This window comes from Hoplias malabaricus, chromosome 13, assembly GCF_029633855.1.
Source record: "Hoplias malabaricus isolate fHopMal1 chromosome 13, fHopMal1.hap1, whole genome shotgun sequence".
NCBI lineage: Eukaryota > Metazoa > Chordata > Actinopteri > Characiformes > Erythrinidae > Hoplias > Hoplias malabaricus.
Window position 1 is genome coordinate 16,747,582 of NC_089812.1, and position 23,294 is coordinate 16,770,875.

The window sequence follows — 23,294 nt, forward strand, 5'->3', positions numbered from 1 at the left end:
ATCATTTGTACTTTAAGTTTGTCCATTACATTAAAAATGGAATCAATAAAGAAAATCAATGAAGTGCTCTGACATTTACACAGCAGAGTTTAAAATCCTGCATTATTAATTTTTTTTTACAAATTGCCACTTAGAAAACATCATATGTTTGAACGTGAATGAATGCTGGATATTTACGTTTATGAAGCAATTTCCACACAGAGTGCTTTTGAAATATTAGGGAGTCCTCTTAAACATCAGTAATAAACAGAATCCATTCCACATAGCATCAGTTTTCGTGTTGTTTCAGATGTACAGTCATGATATTATAAATATTGTTAATGTTTAGGTAATTGTGATGATTCAGTTTTGTTAGCTTGTATTTTTAAAAATAGTGGCCCACAAGCTGAAAGAGAATCAGAATGGAAATTAGATTGTACTCTACATAAAAATGTCTTTAATAATTCTTTATAGTTCATTTTCAGTGTTTTTTGCTTCCTAAAAAGACTTGAAAGGCTGAAGATAAAGTGACCCACATGCAGTGACAGACAGGCGAGCTATCCACAGATTACTGCAGAACTATCACCTCTGTTTTATGTTGAATGTTGTGGTGTGATTGAGACAGAAAGTCTTTCAAAGTGCATGACCTGTGGACACTGGCTTTTGGTTTTGCTCATGAGAAGGAAAGCTGTTCAGCTGACTTCTTAAACTGAAAGAGGAAGGTCATGTAACAACACAGAGTTCCCTGAAGTCCAGTCCTGTACTTTCTGAGGGAAACATGAGGATCACTTGACTTTGAAAAAGCATTGCAAAATGTCTGTGATCTGTTGCAGTTCTGGGTAGTTGTAGGTGTTGTTTGTTGTGGTGTATCTCTTGTGTTTAACAGCATGATTTCATTTCGAGACTTAACTCTTAACATGTGAAGCAGTTATTGATTTGTGAAACCTTAAAAGATCCCTCCAGCTTCCACTGGCATTACTTGTTCCTAGTAATCAAACAAGGAAATTCTGCCTCGGGCAAAAATGGCAGTTGGAGAACAGTCACAACAAGGAAAATAGGCCAAGGTTTCTCCAGAAAAGAGACTGGGCAGTGAAACCTGTCTGTCCACTCCTTATTCTCCTTTTTTTAAGAACTGAACCTGACATGCATAGTTCATTTAAATAAACACAACTTTCAGAAATGTTGGGACAATGTAAATCAAATGTAAATAATAATAGGATGAATTTTTATGCAAATCCTTTAATCCCTATATTTAATTCAAAACAGAACAAAGACTATAAATGTTTCAAATTTTATTGTGATGTGATTGGATTTAATAAAGAGCATTTCAAAGATATGAATTCATGGATTAGAATAAAAAAAAAAATAATAATAAAAAACAAAAAACAAACAAACAAAAAAAAAAAATATATATATATATATTTTTTAAAAATCAGATAAAAAATCTGAATATTTTAAATAAATTTTTTATAAATAAATAAATCATTTTTTATAATAACATTTTTAATATTTTATTAAATGCCGTATAAATATAATTAAAACCTAAACAAATCAGATAAATATAGTGCAAGTATTAAAAACTATTCAGAAATATTTCTGAAAGCGATGCATGGAGAATGCTTTTGCTTAATGATTATTAAAAAATGTATCATGCTTTTACAACCTGAAATTAACATTTATTTGTGCTTTATAAAGCACTTGGTTTTTGTTATTTTTGTTTGTTTTACAGTGATTAAACTTACTTATAGGTTTACTATCTCCAGTTAATAAATTAGATTTGGATTATTCTTTTATGCTTCTGTTTTGTGTGATGTGTCTTCAGTGCGTGGTTTTGAGACTGAGGAGCAGCTGGAAGACTTTGTGAAGACAGACAAAGATTCCGTGATCTTGGCAGCTGTGGTCTTTGAGCACTCCTTCTCTCACGATGACGAGCCTCTCCCTCTGCAGGTAATACACCTCATCTCAGGTTATACTCCTTCACTGTTAAAAGCTGACAGGTTCAGTTCTTGAGGATACAGTACAGAGCTCTTAAGGATGTTTACAGAGTGCTGTACAGTATAATCATACATTTTTATGAGGCCAAGCTACACGTAGAAAAAAAAAATTAGGAATTTATTGGACAAGTTAAACTACAGTTATTGAATACTTGAAAACTTGTTTTGTGTATTTATATTTTAAGATTATTTTGATAAATCTTGCTTACTTGCCCAGCAGCGGTGATTGCTCTAAGACTGCAAGGGAAGCTCAGCTTCCCCTAAAATGTAAAATAATAAGTGATCAAATATATGTACTACAACTCGCTCAACTTTTGTTCAGAATCAGCTTCTTATCACTGGTAAAGAGGCGGCTTTCCTCTCAATCATTCCTGCAGCTTCACAGTGCTTTAAAGAGTTCAATAGTGAAGCAGCGAAGTGTAGCGAAACGAGACGAGTCATTGGATAAATGATGGGCTTTGTCCCGCCAATCGGACGCTCAGCATCTCTGGGGGTCTATGGGGCAGTGGGCTGGCCTCGGCTGGCCCGGATGCTCAGCTTCTGCATGATGATTGGATGATCTGTCTGAGGCTGAATCCCTTTTTGATTGACATCAAAATGAGCGAATCAGCGATCCTTTGGTGTAAAGATCCATGGGAGCACAGGTGGACACACTTCACATGGGCCAAGGCTGTTTAAGCAGCCTCGCTCTGCTGGCCATTGAGAGGACTTACTAGTCAAGTCCCTGGAAAAGACGCCTTGTTGGTATGACAGGGTCACAGATCATTTTCTTAAAAAGGAACGGAGGGTAGAATTTGCGTATAAATAAACCGACACATTTTATGATGTAGGCCGAAATTGAGCTTCCCCTCCTTGAAAGACCAGCATCCGCCACTGCTGCCCAGCCAGTGCAAACTTAGTCTCTTTATTTTCACAGTGGTGATGTTAAATCACTAATACGGACTGTCATTTACATCCTACTGTGAGTAGAGCTTTGATAGAGCATGTTGAGGTTTTTAATATGCCACACAATATCTGAGATCCACATGGATTTACTGAATCGATGCACAGTAAAGTGTTGATTTCAGTGTCCCAGCTGATTATTTGTGTTCCTTGAGTCCTGTGTTACTTTTGTGCCTCCATGGTCCCTCTTTGTTGAGTTTGTATTCCTGCTTCACTCCTCCAGGTCAGCTATCATCTGCGTTTTAAGTACAGCCCCCGAAATGCTCCACCACGGGAGAAGTCAGAGCTGAATCCCAATAATGACTTTGACTGGCACACCCTCAGCCTCTTTCCACTCTTCCAGCTTCCTGGTCCTAGAGAGAAGCATGACGCCTACGGAGGAACCCCAGGTGACCCTGCACTTGTTAATTGGGGACATTTACACTACCTTGATAATTCTAGAGCTGTGGGCTGCACTTAAGCAAAAGCAAATTTAGATAAATGTGCGCTTGTTAGTGTATCCTCAGGGGAGTTGTAAAATTTGATTTTGGTTTGAGGTAATGATTTGGTGACCACAGAGTGTAACTCAGGATGCTTAGTCATCAGTGAGCAGTCAATTAATCCATACAAAGAGCTGGTAAAGCTTATTTTAACTTATGTATGCTGAAAATGTTCATCGTTCTGAGCAAACACCTGACAGTACTCCCAATTTCCCTGAGCTCACAGCCCAGAGGAGAAAAAAACAGCCCACAGTGAGAGAGCTCATCTCATCGTTACTGATTTTCAAATAATTTCCCTTCCTTCCTAATGACTCTCATACAGTCTTCTTTCATTGGAGATTATTTTAAACTATAATTGTGTAATTTTAATATGCGTAAAACATACACAGTTCAGGTTCCCCTACTTTTCACAGCTATTTTAATTTGCATTACAAAGTAGATGTAAATAAATGTAAATAACTGCAACTAAAAATGGAACTAAACTAAAGATCTCTACCAGTGACTTCACTCACACACGCATGTGGACGTGTCACTCCTCAGACTTCTTAAAATCTCAGGAAGTTGCTAGTTTATCGAAAAACTGTAGCTAAATTTAAGGATTTTAACTTGTCATTTATTTAACTGCCAAACTGTATCTTGAAGACGTTTCTGCTGAACTGCCGTGTTATGTGTTGTCTGTTGGCAGGTTATTTGAGAGAGGGATTTCTGATGATACAGCACGCTGTGGATCGAGCCATCATGAAGGCCTATAACAGGACTGCGGCGTCCGCCCTCCTCTCCCAGACGCAAGTGTTATTGTCGCGCTTCCCTTACCCACCTTATATCAACGATGTTTTCATCCTGGCTATTCAGAACCAGCTCCCTCTGCTGCTGGTGCTCAGCTTCACATACACTGCTCTGAACATCGTCCGCGCTGTGGTGCAGGAGAAGGAGAAGAAGCTGAAGGTGTGTGTGTGTGCTTCCTGTTGTGTGTGACCTCAGCTTCAGGACAGAAGATGAGTGTTTGTGTGATGAGACTGGTTTGTTCAGTGTAAGAAGGTGTGTATATCTGTGTGTTTTAGGAGTACATGCGAATGATGGGTCTCAGTAACTGGCTTCACTGGAGTGCCTGGTTCCTCATGTTCTTCCTCTTTCTCTCTATCTCCGTCTTGTTTGTCACCTTGCTCTTCTGTGTCAGGGTGAGTAGCCAGAATTTTCTTCACACTTTAAACAATGGTCTTTTTAACTCCACTAACCTCACTTCCTAACTGTCCACAAAATACAAAAAACACACTTCCAAAGCAAAGCAGCCAACCCTACTCTGGTGAAATACATACACAGTGCTGCTAATGATTTACAGAGGTTTGCAAAAGGGATCCTAGTTTCAGTTCAAAGGGTGGGCAGGGGATGGGGTAAATAAACCTCACAGTCAGAGTCAAAACGGAGACAGGTCAGAAACACAAAACAAAGAAATACAAGACAGAATCACAAGGACAACAAGAACAAAAAACACCTCTGTTCACAGAGGTCTTTTAATTCCCGGGGAGACGTGGAGAAAAAGCTTTGAATAAAACATGGACTGGAGTACTGAGAGGAGCGTGGAATGAATGCAGGGTGGAGGAGCAAAACACGCACTGGAACGAGCTGTAGAATTTGAAAAGACAAACGAAAGAGACAGAGACACAATTTACCCACAGCTACCAAACATCACATAGTCCTTTACCACCAAAAGAAATCTGGTTCTTGCACCGGTTCCATTCAGGACACTCCAGCGAACCAGCCCCCTGTGTTTCCACCTGTTTTGTTTTGAGCCAGGGATACTACACCTGTGGGGGGCTCTGTGGGGTTTGGGTTCCAGCATGGTTGTGTTTGGATTTGGCTTCAGAGCCAGAGATAAACGAATAGAGTCAGGACAGAGTCATGGTTTATCCACTTTTTACAGCACGGACAAATCAGAATGAGATACACATGACACACATGGAAATTATGCAGATTTCTTAGTTATCTGCTGAGATTAAGAACAGAGAGAAAAGTCATATTTAATAATACACAGTAGTTATATGACAAATGACAAAAGTGCTGGAGAATATTTGATTTTTGAATTCCAATTATATGTTACACAAAAACACTTTAAGACTTATTTGTACAAATAATAATATTTTGTCAGTAATATTAAACCATTAAACCATGCTTATTTTACTTTATATAAATTCCTGTGATCCTCTAAGACCAGTGTTGGAAAATGGTGTGTCATTTTGCTGTGGGTCTCACAGGTGAGTCCGAACGGAGCAGTGCTGACCTACAGTGACCCGACATTAGTCTTCGTCTTCTTGCTTGTGTTCGCTGTTTCCACCATCAGCTTCAGTTTCATGATCAGCTCCTTCTTCTCCAGAGGTAATTATCTGATGTTATTCTAATTAAAGAACTGATTTCTCTTTTACATGAGTCAAGTAAATAAGAGCCCAGGTGTTCTTAGGGCATGATTGATTGCCTCCCACGCAGGCTGAGAGCATGCTCTGTGTAGTTACTCTGAAGAGCTGGACAGTGTGGGCAGTAAGCTTTTGCCTCTAGTTAGTGTCTTGTGTGAATGTGCGCATTAAAACGTGTTGGAGTTTTATGATGGATGTTGAATGAGTTTGCTTTCCGTGGAAATAATAAAAGGAGAAAAGCATAACCAGTGAATTGAGGTTGTCTGTAACTTTTTGCTTCAGGCTTTCTTCACTAAACGCTGTCATTCTGTGAAATAGTCTTCCATTGCTCCCTATTCACTGAGAGAAAGCCAGATTTAAATGGCCACAGTTTGCTTGTAATGGCGGTTCACTGTTTCACAGAAAAGTAGCTGGATTCCAAGTAAACCACACTATGAGGAACACTTAAGGATTTTAATGGGCTAAAATCACAAGACGTGCCTCTTAGCTGAGTTCTAGTCCAGTTGAGATTGCCTCTTGTGCTTCCTAAACACCACAGGTGATCTTTAAATGTGCCTGTGTTTTGATGTGGATGTGCAGTCTAGATTTAATCAAGGCCAGTGAGGGTTCTCCTCATGAAGACCTGCCTCCGGTTGGTTGGAGGAGAAAGAACTCAGACACAAACAGGCACGCGAACTGTGAGAACTGAAGAAAAAAATACAGGAAAGTGATTTTTAAGTTACAGCAAATGGTGTTTGTCTAGAGCAGGGCCCGCGGCTCCAGAGCTGTATGCGGCTCTTTGATCCCTCTGATGCGGCTCAGCTTTTGAAAATAATTAATGAGTATTTAATTAAAATATATATATTTTTTGGTTCGTTCATTTTCAAAATGTAATTCTATGAAGATTATTGCGATCTTGTAACATCTAAAATATTTAAATATTTAATATTTGAAATATTTTTGTCGCTCTTAATACACGTCACAACTTTCGTTCATTGATTTCATAAATGTAACACAGTATAGTTTGTTTATACATAGCACAAAGGCAAAAAGACCCTGTTATGTGCAGTGTTATTTAATTTAAAAATTCAAAAGGGTTTTGTGCCTCCCAGTGTTTTCTTTACTGTGTGAAACAGGTCCAAATGACTCTTTGAGTGGTAAAGGTTGCCAACCCCTGGTCTAGAGAGATCAACATTGTACCTCAGAAGAATGCAAATACAGGAATCTCACGGGTGATGCTGACATATGTCGACATATAGCAGTACAGCTTCACTCTGACAGGGGATTGCTCACATTAGAGCAGGGGAGTTAACAGACCATTTCCTGTTTTCAAGATTAAGTACTCTAAAAATATGATTGGTCACTGTAAGGGCTGTGCCACATACAGCACAATGCAAACATCTTAGGCACTTGAGGTTTTTCTAAGCAGTAATAGATTATTTGCACAAGAAATAAAAAAAAAACAACCCCTAATATTAGAATAAACCCAGGTTATCATTGAGGTTATCATCCAATCCCTAGTTAATAAATACTTCATTGTGTTAAATCAAGTGTGCTGTTGATTTAACAAATTCATACAGTCAAGTAGAACAAATTACTTTTTTTTTAACAAATTGTTTTTTTACTGTATTTATGTTTTTGTATTAATTGTAATTATATATAATTTTATACAAGCACCACATTACTGGTGAAGATCAATTATTTTAAATAATAATAATAATTCATTCATTCATTCATTCATCATTATCTGTAACCGCTTATCCAATTCAGGGTCCAGAGCCTACCTGGAATCATTGGGCGCAAGGCGGGAATACACCCTGGAGTCGGCAATATTAACAATAATAGAATAAAATATAGAAATTCCAAACATACATTCATTCATTCATTCATTATCTGTAACCGCTTATCCAATTCAGGGTCGCGGTGGGTCCAGAGCCTACCTGGAATCATTGGGCGCAAGGCGGGAATACACCCTGGAGGGGGCGCCAGTCCTTCACAGGGCAACCCAAACATACATATTTCCTCTTTTCAAGACAGTGTTACTCAATACTCTCTCCAACCAGTAAATAAATGTACATTTTATTGTCTTTAAATTTTGCTGGGTGATATCTGTGTCTTTTAGGAGTTTCCAAGGGGAAATCTTTGTGGGTGACTTGTACTTCAATAGACAGGCATCAAACCTGAAGAACTCTGCTCCTGCATCTCGCTTTGCAAAATATAATGTTGAAGAAATAAAAATGAAATATACATGTGGATGTTAGCGTAGTATCAGAAGGTGAAACAGTGAAACACCACTGACTCTAGCGCCCTCTGAAGGACACCTGGGCCCAAGCCCAAGTCCATTTGGAGGGGTCATATGTCCATAATACAACAATGGAACCTTTAGGCTTCAGTTGGAGCAGATGTTGTACTTTTCTGCTGCAGTGTTGATGTCTCTGTTCTCATCCTCCCCCTCACTGCCTTTAACATGTAAGATAATATGACTCTTGGGAAATGAATAATTCATAGTGTTAGTATCAGGTTACAGGTGTCCTCCCGTGTATTTGCTGTGTGGGAGAAGCCGCTCTGTTATAAGGAAGAGATGGAGGAGCACTGCTGCATCAAATGCGGAAATGCTGTTAAAAAGCAAGTGTATGATGAGGCAGAATTTAGCTTTAGTCAAATTGTCCAATTTGTATAAAATCTTAGTAACTGCCCTTTCCTCTGTTTATAAAGGTTTACTTCACCTGACCACCTCCAGAGTCAGAATGCCTTTTATACACCAATACTCATTTAGTAAATTTCAGATATTAAAATGGTTATGAAGAAGTGCTATATTTTTTGTTAATTTATTTATTATTATTATTATTATTATTATTATTATTTTTTTATAATATAGGACCGCCGATTGCTATTTGGCCTCACAGCCTGACTGGTGTCTAGCCAGTAGCCACATATTTACCTGCCATACTCATCAGTTGAATGACTGGCATTATTTTCAGCCATTGTTTTAGTTAAAATCCATCAAAACATTTGGGGTTTAGCAACGTGAGGATGATTCCTTAGTGAACTAAACAAAGAAAAGAAACAATTTGAGATATGTCCTGTATAAGACATATAGAAGCATGAACAAACCACTTATGCACATTTCTTTTTGAATGAAATAATAAAATAAAACACTTTTTAATGTAGCAGATTTGTTATTTTTGGTGTTTGAATTTTCAATTTAGTTTTATATGAAAGTATTTAGTTTTTTTTTTTTTTGGCTCTCTCCTATATGTGCAATTTCATTAATAAAATACATAATAGAAACCAATAAAAATGAAACAATATGTTAATAGAATTGTAATGGTTTACCTTGTGTTATTTATTTTATTTTATTTTTTTGTAAATATTTGTAAAACCTGAAAATGCAATTGTGTATGAAAGGTGCTTTATAAATTATATTGCCTTGCTCAGTAGGTTGGTTCATATGAAATGCTGCAAGAAACTTAATAGATTTCATCTTTCTTGTCGTTTTTGCAATGCAGAACATTACTCATAAGTCTACTAAGTTACTCTCAGCGATGTCTTATAAGCTGGATGTATATTTGGGACCCGTGTGAATGAGTGGCTCCTCGCAACTGAAACGTGACAAATGATTTGTAGCAGATGGTGGTCCAGAAAATATAGACTTGTCTGGATCTTTTTCTCTCTGTCTCTAAGCTGAATGCTCTTTGTTTTTCAGCTATGTGTGTGTGTGTGTGTGTATGGGTGTGTGTGTGTGTGTGTCCACTGCCTGAATAAAACTGCTATTGGGAGTTAATAAGTATCCTCTTTCTGTGCTCCATGTTCTGAATCAGAATGTAACATTTTCATGTCTGGAAGATTTCAGAATCGTCTTGTCCTTCTCCTCGCATGGCACTCTAAAAATAACCCACGCTATTTCCCTCTATTTACAGATCGCATTTTTTTTTCAATGTTTTTCTCTCGTTGTCCTTGTTTGTGAGGGTCTGTGACAGCAGCAGAACTAAGAGCTAAATATTTTGCAGCAATCACACACAGCTCTAAAAGGATGTGGTGTGCATAACACAGAGCTTCCAGTAAATGGTCCATAACGTATTCCCCTTTTTTTTTCACAACACAGGAACAGTGGAGGATAAACTCACCCTGCTCACCTCTCATCTGGGGTGTCCTCTGTCTGAAACACTTTAATGCAGTGAAATGTGGTGTTACTTTATTGCCACAACCATTAAATATATTATTATTTTAATGAAACCTGGGTCAGTTATGTTTAATATTTTTGTCTTTTGTCTTCTCTCTCTCTCTCTCTCTCTCTCTCTCTCTTTCTTTTAGCAAATGTTGCTGCAGCTGCAGGTGGATTCATCTACTTTTTTAGTTACCTGCCTTACCCTTTCCTGTGGCCACGATACGACCTTTTGTCCCACGCTCAGAAAGTGTCGGCCTGTCTCATTTCCAATGTGGCCTTGGCTATGGGAGCCCAGCTTATCGGAATGTTTGAGGGCAAAGGTCTGGCTCTGCACTCTCCCATCACTCTCTCATGATCTCTTCCACTCTCTTCTTTATCTCCTCCTAATTTAACTGATTTATCTCCAGTAAGGCATTTCTGTTTTAGGAATACTTCAATGTAGATTTACATTTATTAGTTGTGCATTCATTCGTTGTCTGTAACTGCTTGTCAAGTTCAGGGTCACAGTGGGTCCAAAGCGTACCCGGAATCACTGGGCACAAGGCGAGAACACACCCTGGAGGGAGATCTAGTCCTTCGCAGGGCGTCACACACTCAAACATTCAATCACACACTCACACCTATGGACACTTGAGTCACCAATCCACCTACCAACGTATATTTTTTGGAATGTGGGAGGAAACCGGAGCACCTGGAAGAAACCCACACGGACACAGGAAGAACTCTCCTTGAACCCACACCCTCCAGGTCCCTGGAGCTGTGTGACTTCGACACTACCTGCTGTGCCACAGTTAAAAACAATGACCTGATAAATAACGTATTACTGCACTACGTTCATGATAGCTAACATTGAAATCCCCATCTTTAAAACGTCTAAACCTTAACTCACACATACTTTTGGATACAATATCATCCCCAAAAACAGAACAAATCCATCACATGCTTTTGTAGTGCTTTTTCCTGATGGAGCTCATAACGAATGCAGCAACCAATAAATTCTTCACTCGCAATCTTCACAGTACTTCATTTTAGGTTATTTTTTCATTATTTATTTCCATTTTTAATACTACACAACAAAGTGGGGCTCTAAGCATGTTGTAGCCAATTGACTACATAGTTAACTTACTATAAATAATTCTTTTTTACTTATTATTTATGAAATTATTTACATTGTACGATCAGGTTGTAACATCACGAGTACAGTTTTGGTAAATTAAGCTAGGGGATATAATTGCATCATACTCTGTATTAAATGTAGATTTTAAGTTGCATGATTTCATACGTCTCATTTCAATTAAAACCTGTGGTTTTTCTAATGAAATATTTTATATTATTAAAGATAGATATAATATATTATAAATAAATGTAGCGAGTGTGATAGAGCTTTAGGGAATGCAACTGAACTGTAAAACCACTGTTGTAAATTTTTAAGGGTATTTATACGTTGTCTGTACCTTTAGTGAACAATAATGCCCCTGTGAAGCCTTTTTTTTTTACACTTTAGTTCACTGCTCTCGCTCTGAGATAAGTCAGACTTGTTCCTATGCTCTTCTTTACCATCAGGCACGGGCATTCAGTGGAGGAACCTGTTTGAGCCAGTGACGGTCGACGATGATTTCTCGCTGGCTCAGGTTTTTGGACTGCTGTTGCTGGACACTCTGCTGTATGGCCTGGTGGCCTGGTACGTGGAAGCCGTCTTTCCTGGTGAATATGGAGTGCCGCGACCTTGGTACTTCTTTGTGCTGGTGGGTAGTTCACACTCATTTCACATGTACGATTTGTGATGAGGTGTCTGAATATATCACAGAACACCCCATTAATGCAATTACAGCATAATCCCGTTTGGAAATGTCATCTCATAATGGGATTGTAATCATTTGTGGTTGTCATCTCCAGGTTTGGTTGTTGGGCTGATATTAGTATAAAATCCTGGACTGTATATCAGAGAGAAAGAGGAATTAAACTAGTCATGTGCAGTGTGTCATGCTGCTGACTGTGTGTTATTTCTAAAGAAGGAGAATGCTTAAGAAGCTTGAGATACTTTTAGATGCAAACTTTAATGTCTTAATACAAATATCTATATTTACACTACTGTATTTATTAAGTACGAAATCTACAAAATAGTGATGCTGGTTCAGTAGTGATATTTGCTTTGAATGTTCATAGTGGTATTTAAATAAATGTATTATTGTAGATTTTCTTTTAGTTAGATTTTAACTAGTCCTTATTTACCAGCTATATATGACAACTTGGCAATTAATGGGTACTTAAGATTTCCTTAAATGTGATGTGCATGTTTGTAATCGAAAAATTGTTTTAAAAGGTTCAGAAGATGTTTCCAACCCGTTAGCTGCTCTCCAGTTGGTTTGCGCTGGAAACCTTTATAATGTTTTTTTTAGAAAGCCCCAGGGTCTGTAAATGGGTAAAAAAAAAACAAAGTGTCTCAGTATGGTATGCTAGGCTTTCTCTCTCTCTGCAGTTTCTTTTAATGGTGGGATCAGGCACTGGATCTGGGGGGCAGAATGAAGTAAACTCAGTTTTGCACAGGGCTAATGTGTTTGGTGCTTAATTAGTCCGAGCAAAACTGTGTCCTGAAAGGCTAATCACCGATCGTTTCAGGACCTCAGGAGGACAGGAGATATTCATGACCTCAACATGTTTTTGAGAAACTGATTGGAGCAAGGGGCAGACTGTGTTGACATTTGGTCAGTTTGTGTGGTGCTTGAAAGCTTGAAACTCCTAAAAAGTTTCAGTATAACTAAAATTAGAGATCGATCCAAATATCGATAATATTGACACTAACGCTGTTATTGGTATTGATCGATACTCGTGTAAAATGATCGATACTCAAGCTTTTTTTCTCTCTCGCTGCTGTGCACGCGGATTCATTAAAGCCTACTGTCTGTCTGTGTGTGACTAAGCGTAGAGCAGCGTGCGCACCCCCCCCCCACCGCTTTTGTTATTGCACTGTCACATTGCGAAGAGTAGCGCATGCACCCGTATCCCCCAACAGATTTATAATATTTTTGTCTTATTTGTTTATTTGGGTTTTCTTTAGCTTGTGTGAAAATCTGTTGACGTTTTCGGTTATATTTATACTGAAGTATAGAAAACATTAAGGGGTTCACAAGACTAAGTGAGTATCAGTAAGTGTATATCACCTCTGTCCAGTTAAAAACCTGTATCACCATGTTTGTGAATGTTAAATTTACTGCATCATTTGAACACAGCAGCTGTCCTTCACACTGTGTAAAAATTTCATGATGGACCAATAGAAATGCTCCAAAATGACTTTGAATTAAATCTTTTTACATTGACTTCAATTGGAAATTATGAAGATTTTTTTCTTTCTCTTGTAAAGTTACTATTTTGGGAGATACATGTTTTTCTTTGATACTTTTTTCCAATTTATGAAATGTAAATTTAGTTTTCAGGACCATCCAGCCTAATGAATGGTACATTTTTTGTTTGTTTGTTTGTTTGTTCGTAATATATATATTATAACTAAAATTATGTTCTCCTCAGCCCTCCTACTGGTGCAGTAGCCCTAGAGTTGCCCTACTGAAGGAGAAGGAGGAAGAGGAGGATGCAGAGAAGGCTCTGAAGGGAGAGTTTTTTGAAGAGGAGCCTGCAGGGTTGGTCTCAGGAGTCAAGATCAAACACTTAGCTAAGGTATGTTTGTGAAACAAATGCATGTTAAATTTTTTAGAGGGCCGACGGTCCTGTCTTTATGCTCTTAACAGAACTAGTTGACAGAGAACATCAGAAGAGCCCAGACTTTGTTGCTTTTAAATCCAGATTAAAATTCCTTTTTGATCAGTTACAGCTCTGTTTAAAATACTCTTCATTTTATATTCTTTATTTCTAATATTGTTTCTATGTTTTATTCTTTAAAGCTTTTTGTCTTTTCTTTTCTTTTATTATTATATAATTATTATATTTTCTTATGATTATTATTATATATATTTTTTTCCTGAGGTGCTAGACATCAAGAATATTGTAACGTTCTAATTTTTTAGTCATTTTAATCATGTCTTTTTTATTGCACTATAATTAGATTTAAATGCCTTTTATGTTTTTAATTATTTTTCTTAATTGCTTTTTACTGATTCTTCTGATTCTGTAAAGTGCTGTGGATTGCTGTTGTGTGTTAAACTTGGTCTGTAAGTAAACTGGCCTTAACTTGTGGAATCAAAGTAATCAGTTTCAGTTTCTTCCCATAAAGGTTTTCAAAGTGGGCAATAAGACCAAAGAGGCAGTGAAGGACCTTACTGTGAACATGTTTGAAGGCCAGATTACTGTCCTGCTGGGACACAACGGAGCTGGGAAGACTACTACATTGTCCATGCTGACTGGTGAGATGCTGAACTGGTTAATTCCACTTAGCACTCTTTACAAAGGCAGAAGTTAAAGGCAAAGCTAGGTCTATAGGAAGTTATAACCTAATGAGTTAAGTAAATATCTTCTGTGACCAACAGCTGTGACGTTGTCAGTAATAACGGTTAAAAACCCCAGCGACTCATCCTCTCAGTCACACAAAGAATCTAATAACAGTTTTACCCTTGTCCCAGGCTTGTTTCCTCCCAGCAGTGGCAGAGCCTACATTAACGGCTACGACATTTGCCAGGACATGGCGCTGATCCGCCGCAGCTTGGGCCTGTGTCCACAACACGATGTGCTTTTTGATAACCTCACAGTCCGAGAACACCTGCTGTTCTACACTCAGGTAAATACACCACATCCTTATTAAAAGGGAGCATGTCCTCTTATTGCCCCCTCCAGGGTGTATTCCCGCCTTGCGCCCAATGATTCTAGGTAGGCTCTGGACCCACCGCACCCTGAACTGGATAAGCGGTTACAGATAATGAATGAATGAATGTCCTCTTATTATTTGGCCTCTTACATTAAAAAACACTAGTGAATCCTCTGTGAGAAAATGGAGTGAATGGATCAAATTGGCTAAAATAGAAATAAGGACACTAATAACGAAAAATATTTCTAGATGCTTATACAGGACTTTTAATGGTGATAAATGATGTCACTAAATAGTCCTGTAGAAGAAGTCCTGTAGCTGCATGTCAAAAACACTCAAAAATAAGACAACAGTGTTGAAATATTGTAATACAGCATAAGTTTTAGGCGAGATTTAAAAAGCTATTTATCTGAGCTGTAAGAATTTAAAAGTTTATTATTATTATTATTATTATTATTATTATTATTATTATTCCAGTGAGTGTGATATTGTTTGTGTGTAAATGTATTGGTTTAACCCTTTCCACATCTCTCCTTGTGACAGTCAAGAGGTTATCATCCAATCCCTAGTTTTAGCAGATAATAAATTCTTCATTATATTAAATCAAGTGTGCTGTTGATTTAACAAATCCATATGATCAAGGACACAAAATTATATTAAATAATAATAACAATATTAGGTGTCTAAAGTTTTTGCTCAGTACTGTGATTCATTGTATTCTGTGTTGAAAAAACTGCACAAACTCACTTTTTTCAAACAAAATCCATAAGGAATCTTTTACTATGAACTTGCTCAAACGTGGAGCATGTTACTGGGAGCAGTTCTGATCTCTTAAAATTCTCTGCCCCTAGTTAAGTTCTGAGTCTACTGGTAAGTTGTTGGCACCAGGATCCTGTCACTATGCACCTTGTCCAGACACTTGACTAATTCCCCAAAAACACTGTAATGGGCAAAATTGGATATTAATCAGCAGTTCACAAGAAATTCTGCTTCATTATGGATCATTAAAACTAAACTTTCATGAACATAACAGTATCAGCAGCTGCTTTAGCATCAGGGCATTTAATGCTGTAAAGTCTATTACTAAATTTGATAGTTGCAGTAAAGCTATTGATTCAAAACTATAGAATCATCACTTTCTGATAATTTTTTATTTAATCTTTCCAGCTGAAGGGCTACCCCAGAGAGAATATTCCATATGAGGTTGATCGCATCATCCGCATCCTGAACCTGGAAGACAAGAGGAATGCACGGTCGAAGACACTTTCTGGTGGAATGAAGCGAAAGCTCTCTATTGGGATCGCTCTGATCGGAGACTCGAAGGTCAGGCAGAGATGACAGCACAAACACAGCAGTATTTTTCATTGTGTGTCTCAATGTTGTCTGTGTTTGTTCAGGGAGATCATGTGACAGTTTATAAGTTGATAAGTGTTTGTTTTGTTCTAAATTGTATTGATCTGTTTTTTACCACTGGCACTTCCCATAATCTCTCTGAATATAAACTGTAACATATTTGACAGAAAATAAGAAAATAACACAAATAATGACAGGCTTAGAATTGGTTTGAGGGGTCACAGTGCCCCCCCCCCCCCCACCCACAGTGACCACAGAGCATTTCATATGATTTAGTATTTGGAAAAAATAATGCAGAGAATGTTTGAACTGTGATAGCGCAAGAAACAAGTGAAGCGTGCATTTCTCCAAAATTTAGTTGCTCTTTGATCATTTAAATAATTAAAAACTGGCTCAAGGGTGACTAAATACTGTTATACAGAAATACAGGTGCATCTCAATAAACTAGAATATCATTAAAAGAGTTCATTAATTTCAGTAATTCAATTCAAAAAGTGAAACTCCTATTACTCCCTGTGAAGGACTGGCGCCCCCTCCAGGGTGTGTTCCTGCCTTGCGCCCAGTGATTCCGGGTAGGCTCCGGATCCACCCTGAACTGGATAAGGGTTATAGACAATGAATGAATGAATTAATCAATGAAACTCGTATATAGATTCATTACAGACGGATCTATTTACAGCTTTTCTTTTTTTTAATTTTGACAATTATAGCTTATAATCAATGAAAACCCATAATGAAAACACATGTATTATAATTATAATGCATAACTCTGCATGCCATTGTGTTTGAACTATGTTCAATAAAAAACCTGTAGGAAAAACAGAACTTGTTTAAAGACCTACTGACTCTGTAGGTGGTGATGTTGGACGAACCCACATCAGGCATGGACCCATCAGCCAGACGAGCCACGTGGGATCTGCTGCAGGGAGAGAAGCGCGGCCGCACCATCCTGCTGACCACTCACTTCATGGATGAGGCTGATCTGCTGGGGGACCGCATTGCCATCATGGCCGGAGGAGAGCTGCAGTGCTGCGGTTCACCGCTCTTCCTCAAAAACAAATATGGTAGGGCTTAAGGCTAATTTATTCTCCCTTTATGTGTGTAAATGCAGGCATCCCTTTCAAATGTTGTCACCTTCACTGCCCACATACATCTATGCATCCTTTTATGCATTCATTTTGTGTTAAAATTTTATACAGTGGTTGTTTTCCAATGTCCCATAGGTGCTGGCTACCACATGGTGATAGTGAAGGATGCACTGTGCAATGTATCTGAGATCACCCGCCTGGTCCAGTTGTATGTCCCTAATGCCACTTTGGAGAGCAGCGCCGGAGCAGAACTTTCCTACATTCTTCCTAAAGAGAGCACCAGCCAGTAAGAAATTCCAGGCATGATAATAGCAATGATTAATGATAATCCACTATTTCAGGAAGGAGTTGAGAGGTCATTATCAGCGTCCAGCATTGCTGCAGTTGGGGTAGTCTTAAGCTCAATTTATATCTATGTTAAACCTATGCCGTAAGCAACGCAAAGTCATGGATGAAGTAGCTTGCTGCGAACCTTTTTAGAAATGTAACTAGGCATTGCATTGATGCAGACCACAAAGATTGTGTTTGCTCTGTAGTTGGACGGACATTGTTTAAGTTGAAGTACAGAAACATCACAGTTTTTAATTTGTTTCTTTCCTGGAACCTCATGTAAACTATGCTGTCCCAAACAGTGACCTACTCCCTGTAACTATAAGCTTTGACACGTGTAACTGCAGAGTGACATAAATACATAGGAATATAAATTGGCCTTTATTAGCACTTCTAAAGAGACTGGAGAGATCTACAGTCATCACAGTCACCTTCAGTATTTTTTTCAGACTGTATTTCTTAGTAAACAAACAGCACCTCACAGCATTACTCTGACAGATGAAAGAAATTCAGATAATATAGTGTAACTGTCAGGAACACGGAGCGGACTGACTGAGGGCGGACGCACTCGCTAAAACACAGTAAATGTTTATTAAAGGAAAAGAACAAAACAAAGAGACTTTTAACATTAGGAACGCAGGCTAAACTAGACACTAGGAAATACACAGGGCAAATGTATCAGACAGACAACAAAGCGAAACCACGACCAAGGAAATGAAACGACGACGGGGGAAACTTCGGAGACAGACAGATAACATGACCGACTTGACACATAACAATGGAGAAATGTTCGACAAACAGGACAGACACAAGGGAACTTAAATCCAAGACACAAACGAGACACACCTGGACAGATAACGAGGAGGACGGGTTAACAAATGACAGACGAGGAGGTGGAACAAAGGCGGAGACTATAACATAAACAAACATAGCCATGTGCTAAAAGAACACATGGCCGGAAAAACAGACTTGACGAGACGAGGGCGTGACAGTAACAAAGATTTTATCTGCATTAAATGTATTTTTTTTCTCCACACATACCTTTAATTAGCTGTTCCATTTGCATTTCACAGCACTTATTTTCACTGCACTTATTTATTACTTTATTACACAGACACTGGCTTCTGTGAGAGCATCAGAAATGCAGTTTCCGTGCTTCCAACAAATAGCTTTAATAACAGTATCTTAACCAAGCTCTCCCTCCTTAAACAAGCATCTCCCTCTTTAATCTGTCCAGACTCCAGACAATCACCAAGACAGGATAAACAGTGCCGTCTTTCAATGCGACTTCTCTTGGTTCACAAAAGCTGTCTGGAGGGTGTAAATGTTCCCATTGATTTGTTCATTAGGAATGGCCTTAAAGCAAAGCTCATCTTCTCCTCAGACACACACCACTCCTCACTGTCAGCATTCCTCTCACACTCCAGAATGTGAAATCAATATTGTGTTTCTCCTGAAGTTTTAAAACTATATTTGTATCATACATTAGACCTGCTCTGTTGTAGTGATATGATTTTGCTCACAGCTGGGCAGCATTTGGAACTGTTCTGTTAAACCTTTTAGGTTTGAGCTCCTTTTTGCTGAGCTGGAGATGAACAGAGAGGAACTTGGTATCGCAAGTTATGGAGCTTCAGTTACAACCATGGAGGAGGTTTTTCTCAGGTATTGTCCTTTGAATTTTGAGAATAAGATAGGGTTAGGGTTAAGTTGGGAAAAATAATGCTGAGATTGTTTTGTGCTGTTTCACTGAAGATTTACAGTTTAGAGTGTGGTGTTATTTAGCCATTGTGATTTGACTGTGTTCCATTAGCAGACAGTAATGGTTCATGAAGCCGAAGATTACTAATATCCTTTTTGGATTTATGGCAAAAGCTGTGCATTTCTAAATGTTCTCCAATCTCCAATCTTGTGGCAGTTTATAATGTCTTATGAAGACTAAATGCTTCTTTTAAGCAAACCTGTGCAGCTTTGTGTTGCTCCAACAGAGAGAGCTTTTAACATTTATTGGTATACATAGTAGGATTTCATCAAGGTTGTAAGAAGAATAGAGCAAGACAGGGCTGTGATAGTACAGTTTCCAATATTTGGACTCATCACATAGTGAATAAGATGTGATTATTAAGTGTGTTTGTACATTAACAGGGTGGGAAAACTAGTGGATTCCAGTCTGGATATTCAAGCAATCCAACTTCCAGCCTTGCAGTATCAGCACGAGCGTAGGTCTCATGATTGGACAGTGGACGATGCCAGCAGCACCAGTGGCCTTACTGATGTGACGGACTTTACTGACAGTGGCACTCTTATCTCAGAGGACTGTTCCAGCATCAAACTCAACACAGGGGTCAGTCTGTCCAGCACATGTATCATTAATCCATTGCAAGAAGAATAGTTGATGCTGTACAAAGATGATGCTAGAGACTCATATCTTCTCAAACGTAGAGACTGCGCAAAAGTATAGGGCACTTAAGATATAATTTTTATTTAAAATAATCTGAGTAAGTGTGGTGCCTATATAATACTATATATAATTACATTAAATACAAAAAAATGCATTCTATATTTATTGTAATTTTCCTAAAAATGGTAGCTGTGTTGTGAAAGAGTGAGATGAACAAAGTGTGTTTCCAGATGTTCTCCTTGATCGTATGGATTTGTTAAATCAACAGCAGACTTGATTTAAAATAATGAAATATTTATTAACCACTAAATTATGGATTGGGTGATAACCTCAAAGAATACTGGACTGTCATGAGGAGAGATGTGGAGAGGGTTAAACCTAGACATTCACACACACAGTATCACACTCACTGGAATAATGGGATTTTCTCAGATAATTAGCTTTATTAGTCTCATTTTCTGAGGTGCCTAATACATTTGAACAGTGCTCTATGTTAATGTTAATGTTAAAAGCTCACACAGAAACATGTTGACACTGTAGCATCCTACTGGTATTTTAGTCAGTGGTTATTACTGTATATCAGTTGTGAATGACTCAACATGCCACACTCGTGCCTGAGAAGTCTGCTACTGTGTGGATAGGGTAGCTCTCCTGGCTGGTAATTTAGAAGCAATGTTTCCACCTCAGTGTAGGGGACAATGCCAATGTCTAGTCTGATATTACCCTGTGAGCTCTAGCATCTGTTTATTTACTAATTTAAACCACAATCATTTCTCTTCATTTTTGGATGATTGGGGTCATTTTCTTTCAATACAAGAAATAACATGAGTATCATCTTCATGTAGGAATGAAAATAATTTGAAACTAATATCACTTAATTCTCATTGATTTTACAGAAAGTGAATGCATTACTTTAAAAAAAAACTATTCTAATTTCTCTCTTCCAAGTCAATGTGTCTGAGTATAATGTCCCTCCCGGTGTAATCTTTCCCTCTCCAGGTTAAGCTGTACATGCAGCAGTTTTATGCCATGTTTCTGAAGCGAGCACTTTACAGCTGGCGAAACTGGAAGGTGATGGTTGCTCAGTTTTTGGTGCCACTCATCTTCACTGTTGTGGCTGTGGTGGTGGCTCGTTCTCTACCTGGACATCAAAATTCCCCCCAGCTCCGTCTGGGCCTCGGCCGCTATGGCCCTACCTCGGTGCCTGTGGCGCTGGATGACTATGCTGGGCCGTTGTCTAAAGCCCTTGCTTATGCCTACACTGCTCAACTCCCTGCCCAGAGTGCCACACCCACCATCAATTTGACCGGTAAAGGCTGAGGGCATAAAATGTGGGATTATCTGCATCTGTACATTCATATGCAAAAGTTTTTGATTTTTTCTTTAAGTGAAAGTAAAAACAAATCATGTAAACTATGCTTCTGGTTTTAGAGTATGTAAAATGTATTTTTGGCTTAATGTCTAATTATCTTTGTTTTTAATATTAGAAAACAATTTAAAATACACCATATTTTATTTTTCCCTCAATGTGATACATTTAGTAAATTAAGGAAACTGTGCAAAAATGATTTTTCGCTTTGAAAATGTCCAGCCCATGGTGGCCAGCCCAATTTTCTGCTTATGAGTGTCTGTATGGTTTAGAGTTACATTAATCAGCAAGAAAAATGTTTGTGTCTATGTACTAAATTATAACAGTCAACTATAGAGGGATTCTCTTTAACACAGTGTGCTTGAATTCCTAGATATCTCCGACTATGTGCTGTACAATGCTGTGAGGGAGGGAGGAGCCTTTAATGAGCACTGCGTGGTGGGCGCAGAATTCAAAGGCCGAACCAGTAGATCTGCAGAAATCATAGGCTACTTCAATAACCAAGGCTACCACACTCCAGCCACAGCCCTTATGCTGGTGGACAATGCACTGTACAGACTGTTGGCTGGACCCAACGCATCCATCCAGACCGGAAACAAACCCATGCCCCGCAATATGTCAGAGGCGGCGCAGAGCCAGCTGTCAGAGTGAGTGTCTGTGGAAGTGGAAGACAGTGTCAGAGTTTAAGATTTGTAGCAAAACAAGCAGATATCAATTAGGTTCTTGTAGAAATTAAATATGCCCTTCTTTCATTTACTGTTAAATCATCTTTAAAAATAATATGTTGCATTTTGAAACAGTAAAAGACAAAAAATGAATTTAAAACTATTGTATTACTTTTTAACACAGTGAAATTGAATGAAATCAGTGTCAGAACTGGGTTAGTTAATTTTGTATCGTCACTGTCCAAATAAAAGCGTGTATCTCCAAAACAGCAACTTTACAGGAGAAGGAAAAAAACCTTCTTAACTTTCAGTGGATAATCTAAACATCCACCAACATTTTCTTTGGAGAGCGACGATATGTGGATCAGCTTTGAATCATTTCTTCATTCAGTGCAAACGCATTCTTCCACATTTGCCCCAGTAACCCTGCTTATTTGTTTGTCTTTTGTGCCTATTTTGCTCTCCCCAGGGGTCAGACGGGCTTTGCCATAGCCATTAACCTAATGTATGGTATGGCATCTCTAGCCAGCACTTTCGCTCTGCTCCTGGTGAGCGAGCGCTCTGTGAAGTCGAAGCATGTACAACAAGTCAGTGGTGTCTACATTTCCAATTTCTGGTTTTCTGCTTTGCTCTGGGACTTGATCAACTTCATGCTGCCTTGTCTGCTCATGCTGGTGAGTGTATATATATGCACTGGTCTTTGCACTGACCACTGTTAGAAAATTCACCCCAGACGTCTTTGTGTACTTAAATATGTTAACTCACTCAGCCAAGCAGATAAACATATGAATAGAGTTTCCAAGAAAGTTTTTGAACAATGCTTTGACCAATTAGTAAAGCAAATGCTTGCATGTTAACCAGTTTCTAAATGTCAATGTCAAGATCAGAGACATGGGAGGGTGATTTAATGCCATCTTTTTAATTGGTTTTTAATTTGTCCAGTGACTAGATGATTTAGATTTCAAAAACATATAATAGAAAAACAAACAAACAAAAAACTCCAAAAGAATATATTCTTTTCCATAAACACACCTTTTATATGACTGCATTTAGGGCCACTTGTTTAGAAAAAAATAAAATGCAAGATTTTAAGATTAACATCATAATATTTTGAGCATAAGGACTTTGTGCCAGGGGACGGCACGGTGGAGCAGCAGGTAGTGTCACAGCCACACAGCTCCAGGAACATGGAGGTTGTGGGTTCAAGTCCCACTCGTCAAGTCACCCAACTGTCTGTGAGTTTGGTGTGTTCTCCTCATGTCCCTGTGGGTTTCCTCTGGGTGCTCTGGTTTCCTCCCATGGTCCAAAAACACACGTTCGTAGGTGGACTCACTCTACCCTAAAGTGCAATGTAGATGCGAAGAGAAATAAAATGCTTTCAGATAAACC

At 38.4% G+C, this 23,294-nt stretch overlaps 1 protein-coding gene across 1 annotated transcript in view; it reads left to right on the top strand.

The window, feature by feature from the left end:
* Window positions 1–23,294, top strand: part of abca3b (ATP-binding cassette, sub-family A (ABC1), member 3b) — a 39,141-nt gene that overhangs the window by 7,811 nt on the left and 8,036 nt on the right. Inside the window, exons 4-21 of the mRNA XM_066641854.1 lie at window positions 1,802–1,926; window positions 3,139–3,304; window positions 4,080–4,339; window positions 4,456–4,572; window positions 5,647–5,767; window positions 10,096–10,269; window positions 11,513–11,694; window positions 13,475–13,621; window positions 14,175–14,304; window positions 14,521–14,675; window positions 15,870–16,025; window positions 16,909–17,119; window positions 17,279–17,429; window positions 19,037–19,135; window positions 19,616–19,814; window positions 20,871–21,180; window positions 21,614–21,887; window positions 22,375–22,579. Of these exons, the coding sequence (XP_066497951.1) occupies window positions 1,802–1,926; window positions 3,139–3,304; window positions 4,080–4,339; window positions 4,456–4,572; window positions 5,647–5,767; window positions 10,096–10,269; window positions 11,513–11,694; window positions 13,475–13,621; window positions 14,175–14,304; window positions 14,521–14,675; window positions 15,870–16,025; window positions 16,909–17,119; window positions 17,279–17,429; window positions 19,037–19,135; window positions 19,616–19,814; window positions 20,871–21,180; window positions 21,614–21,887; window positions 22,375–22,579 (3,182 nt within the window). The remainder of the gene's footprint in view (window positions 1–1,801; window positions 1,927–3,138; window positions 3,305–4,079; window positions 4,340–4,455; window positions 4,573–5,646; window positions 5,768–10,095; window positions 10,270–11,512; window positions 11,695–13,474; window positions 13,622–14,174; window positions 14,305–14,520; window positions 14,676–15,869; window positions 16,026–16,908; window positions 17,120–17,278; window positions 17,430–19,036; window positions 19,136–19,615; window positions 19,815–20,870; window positions 21,181–21,613; window positions 21,888–22,374; window positions 22,580–23,294) is intronic.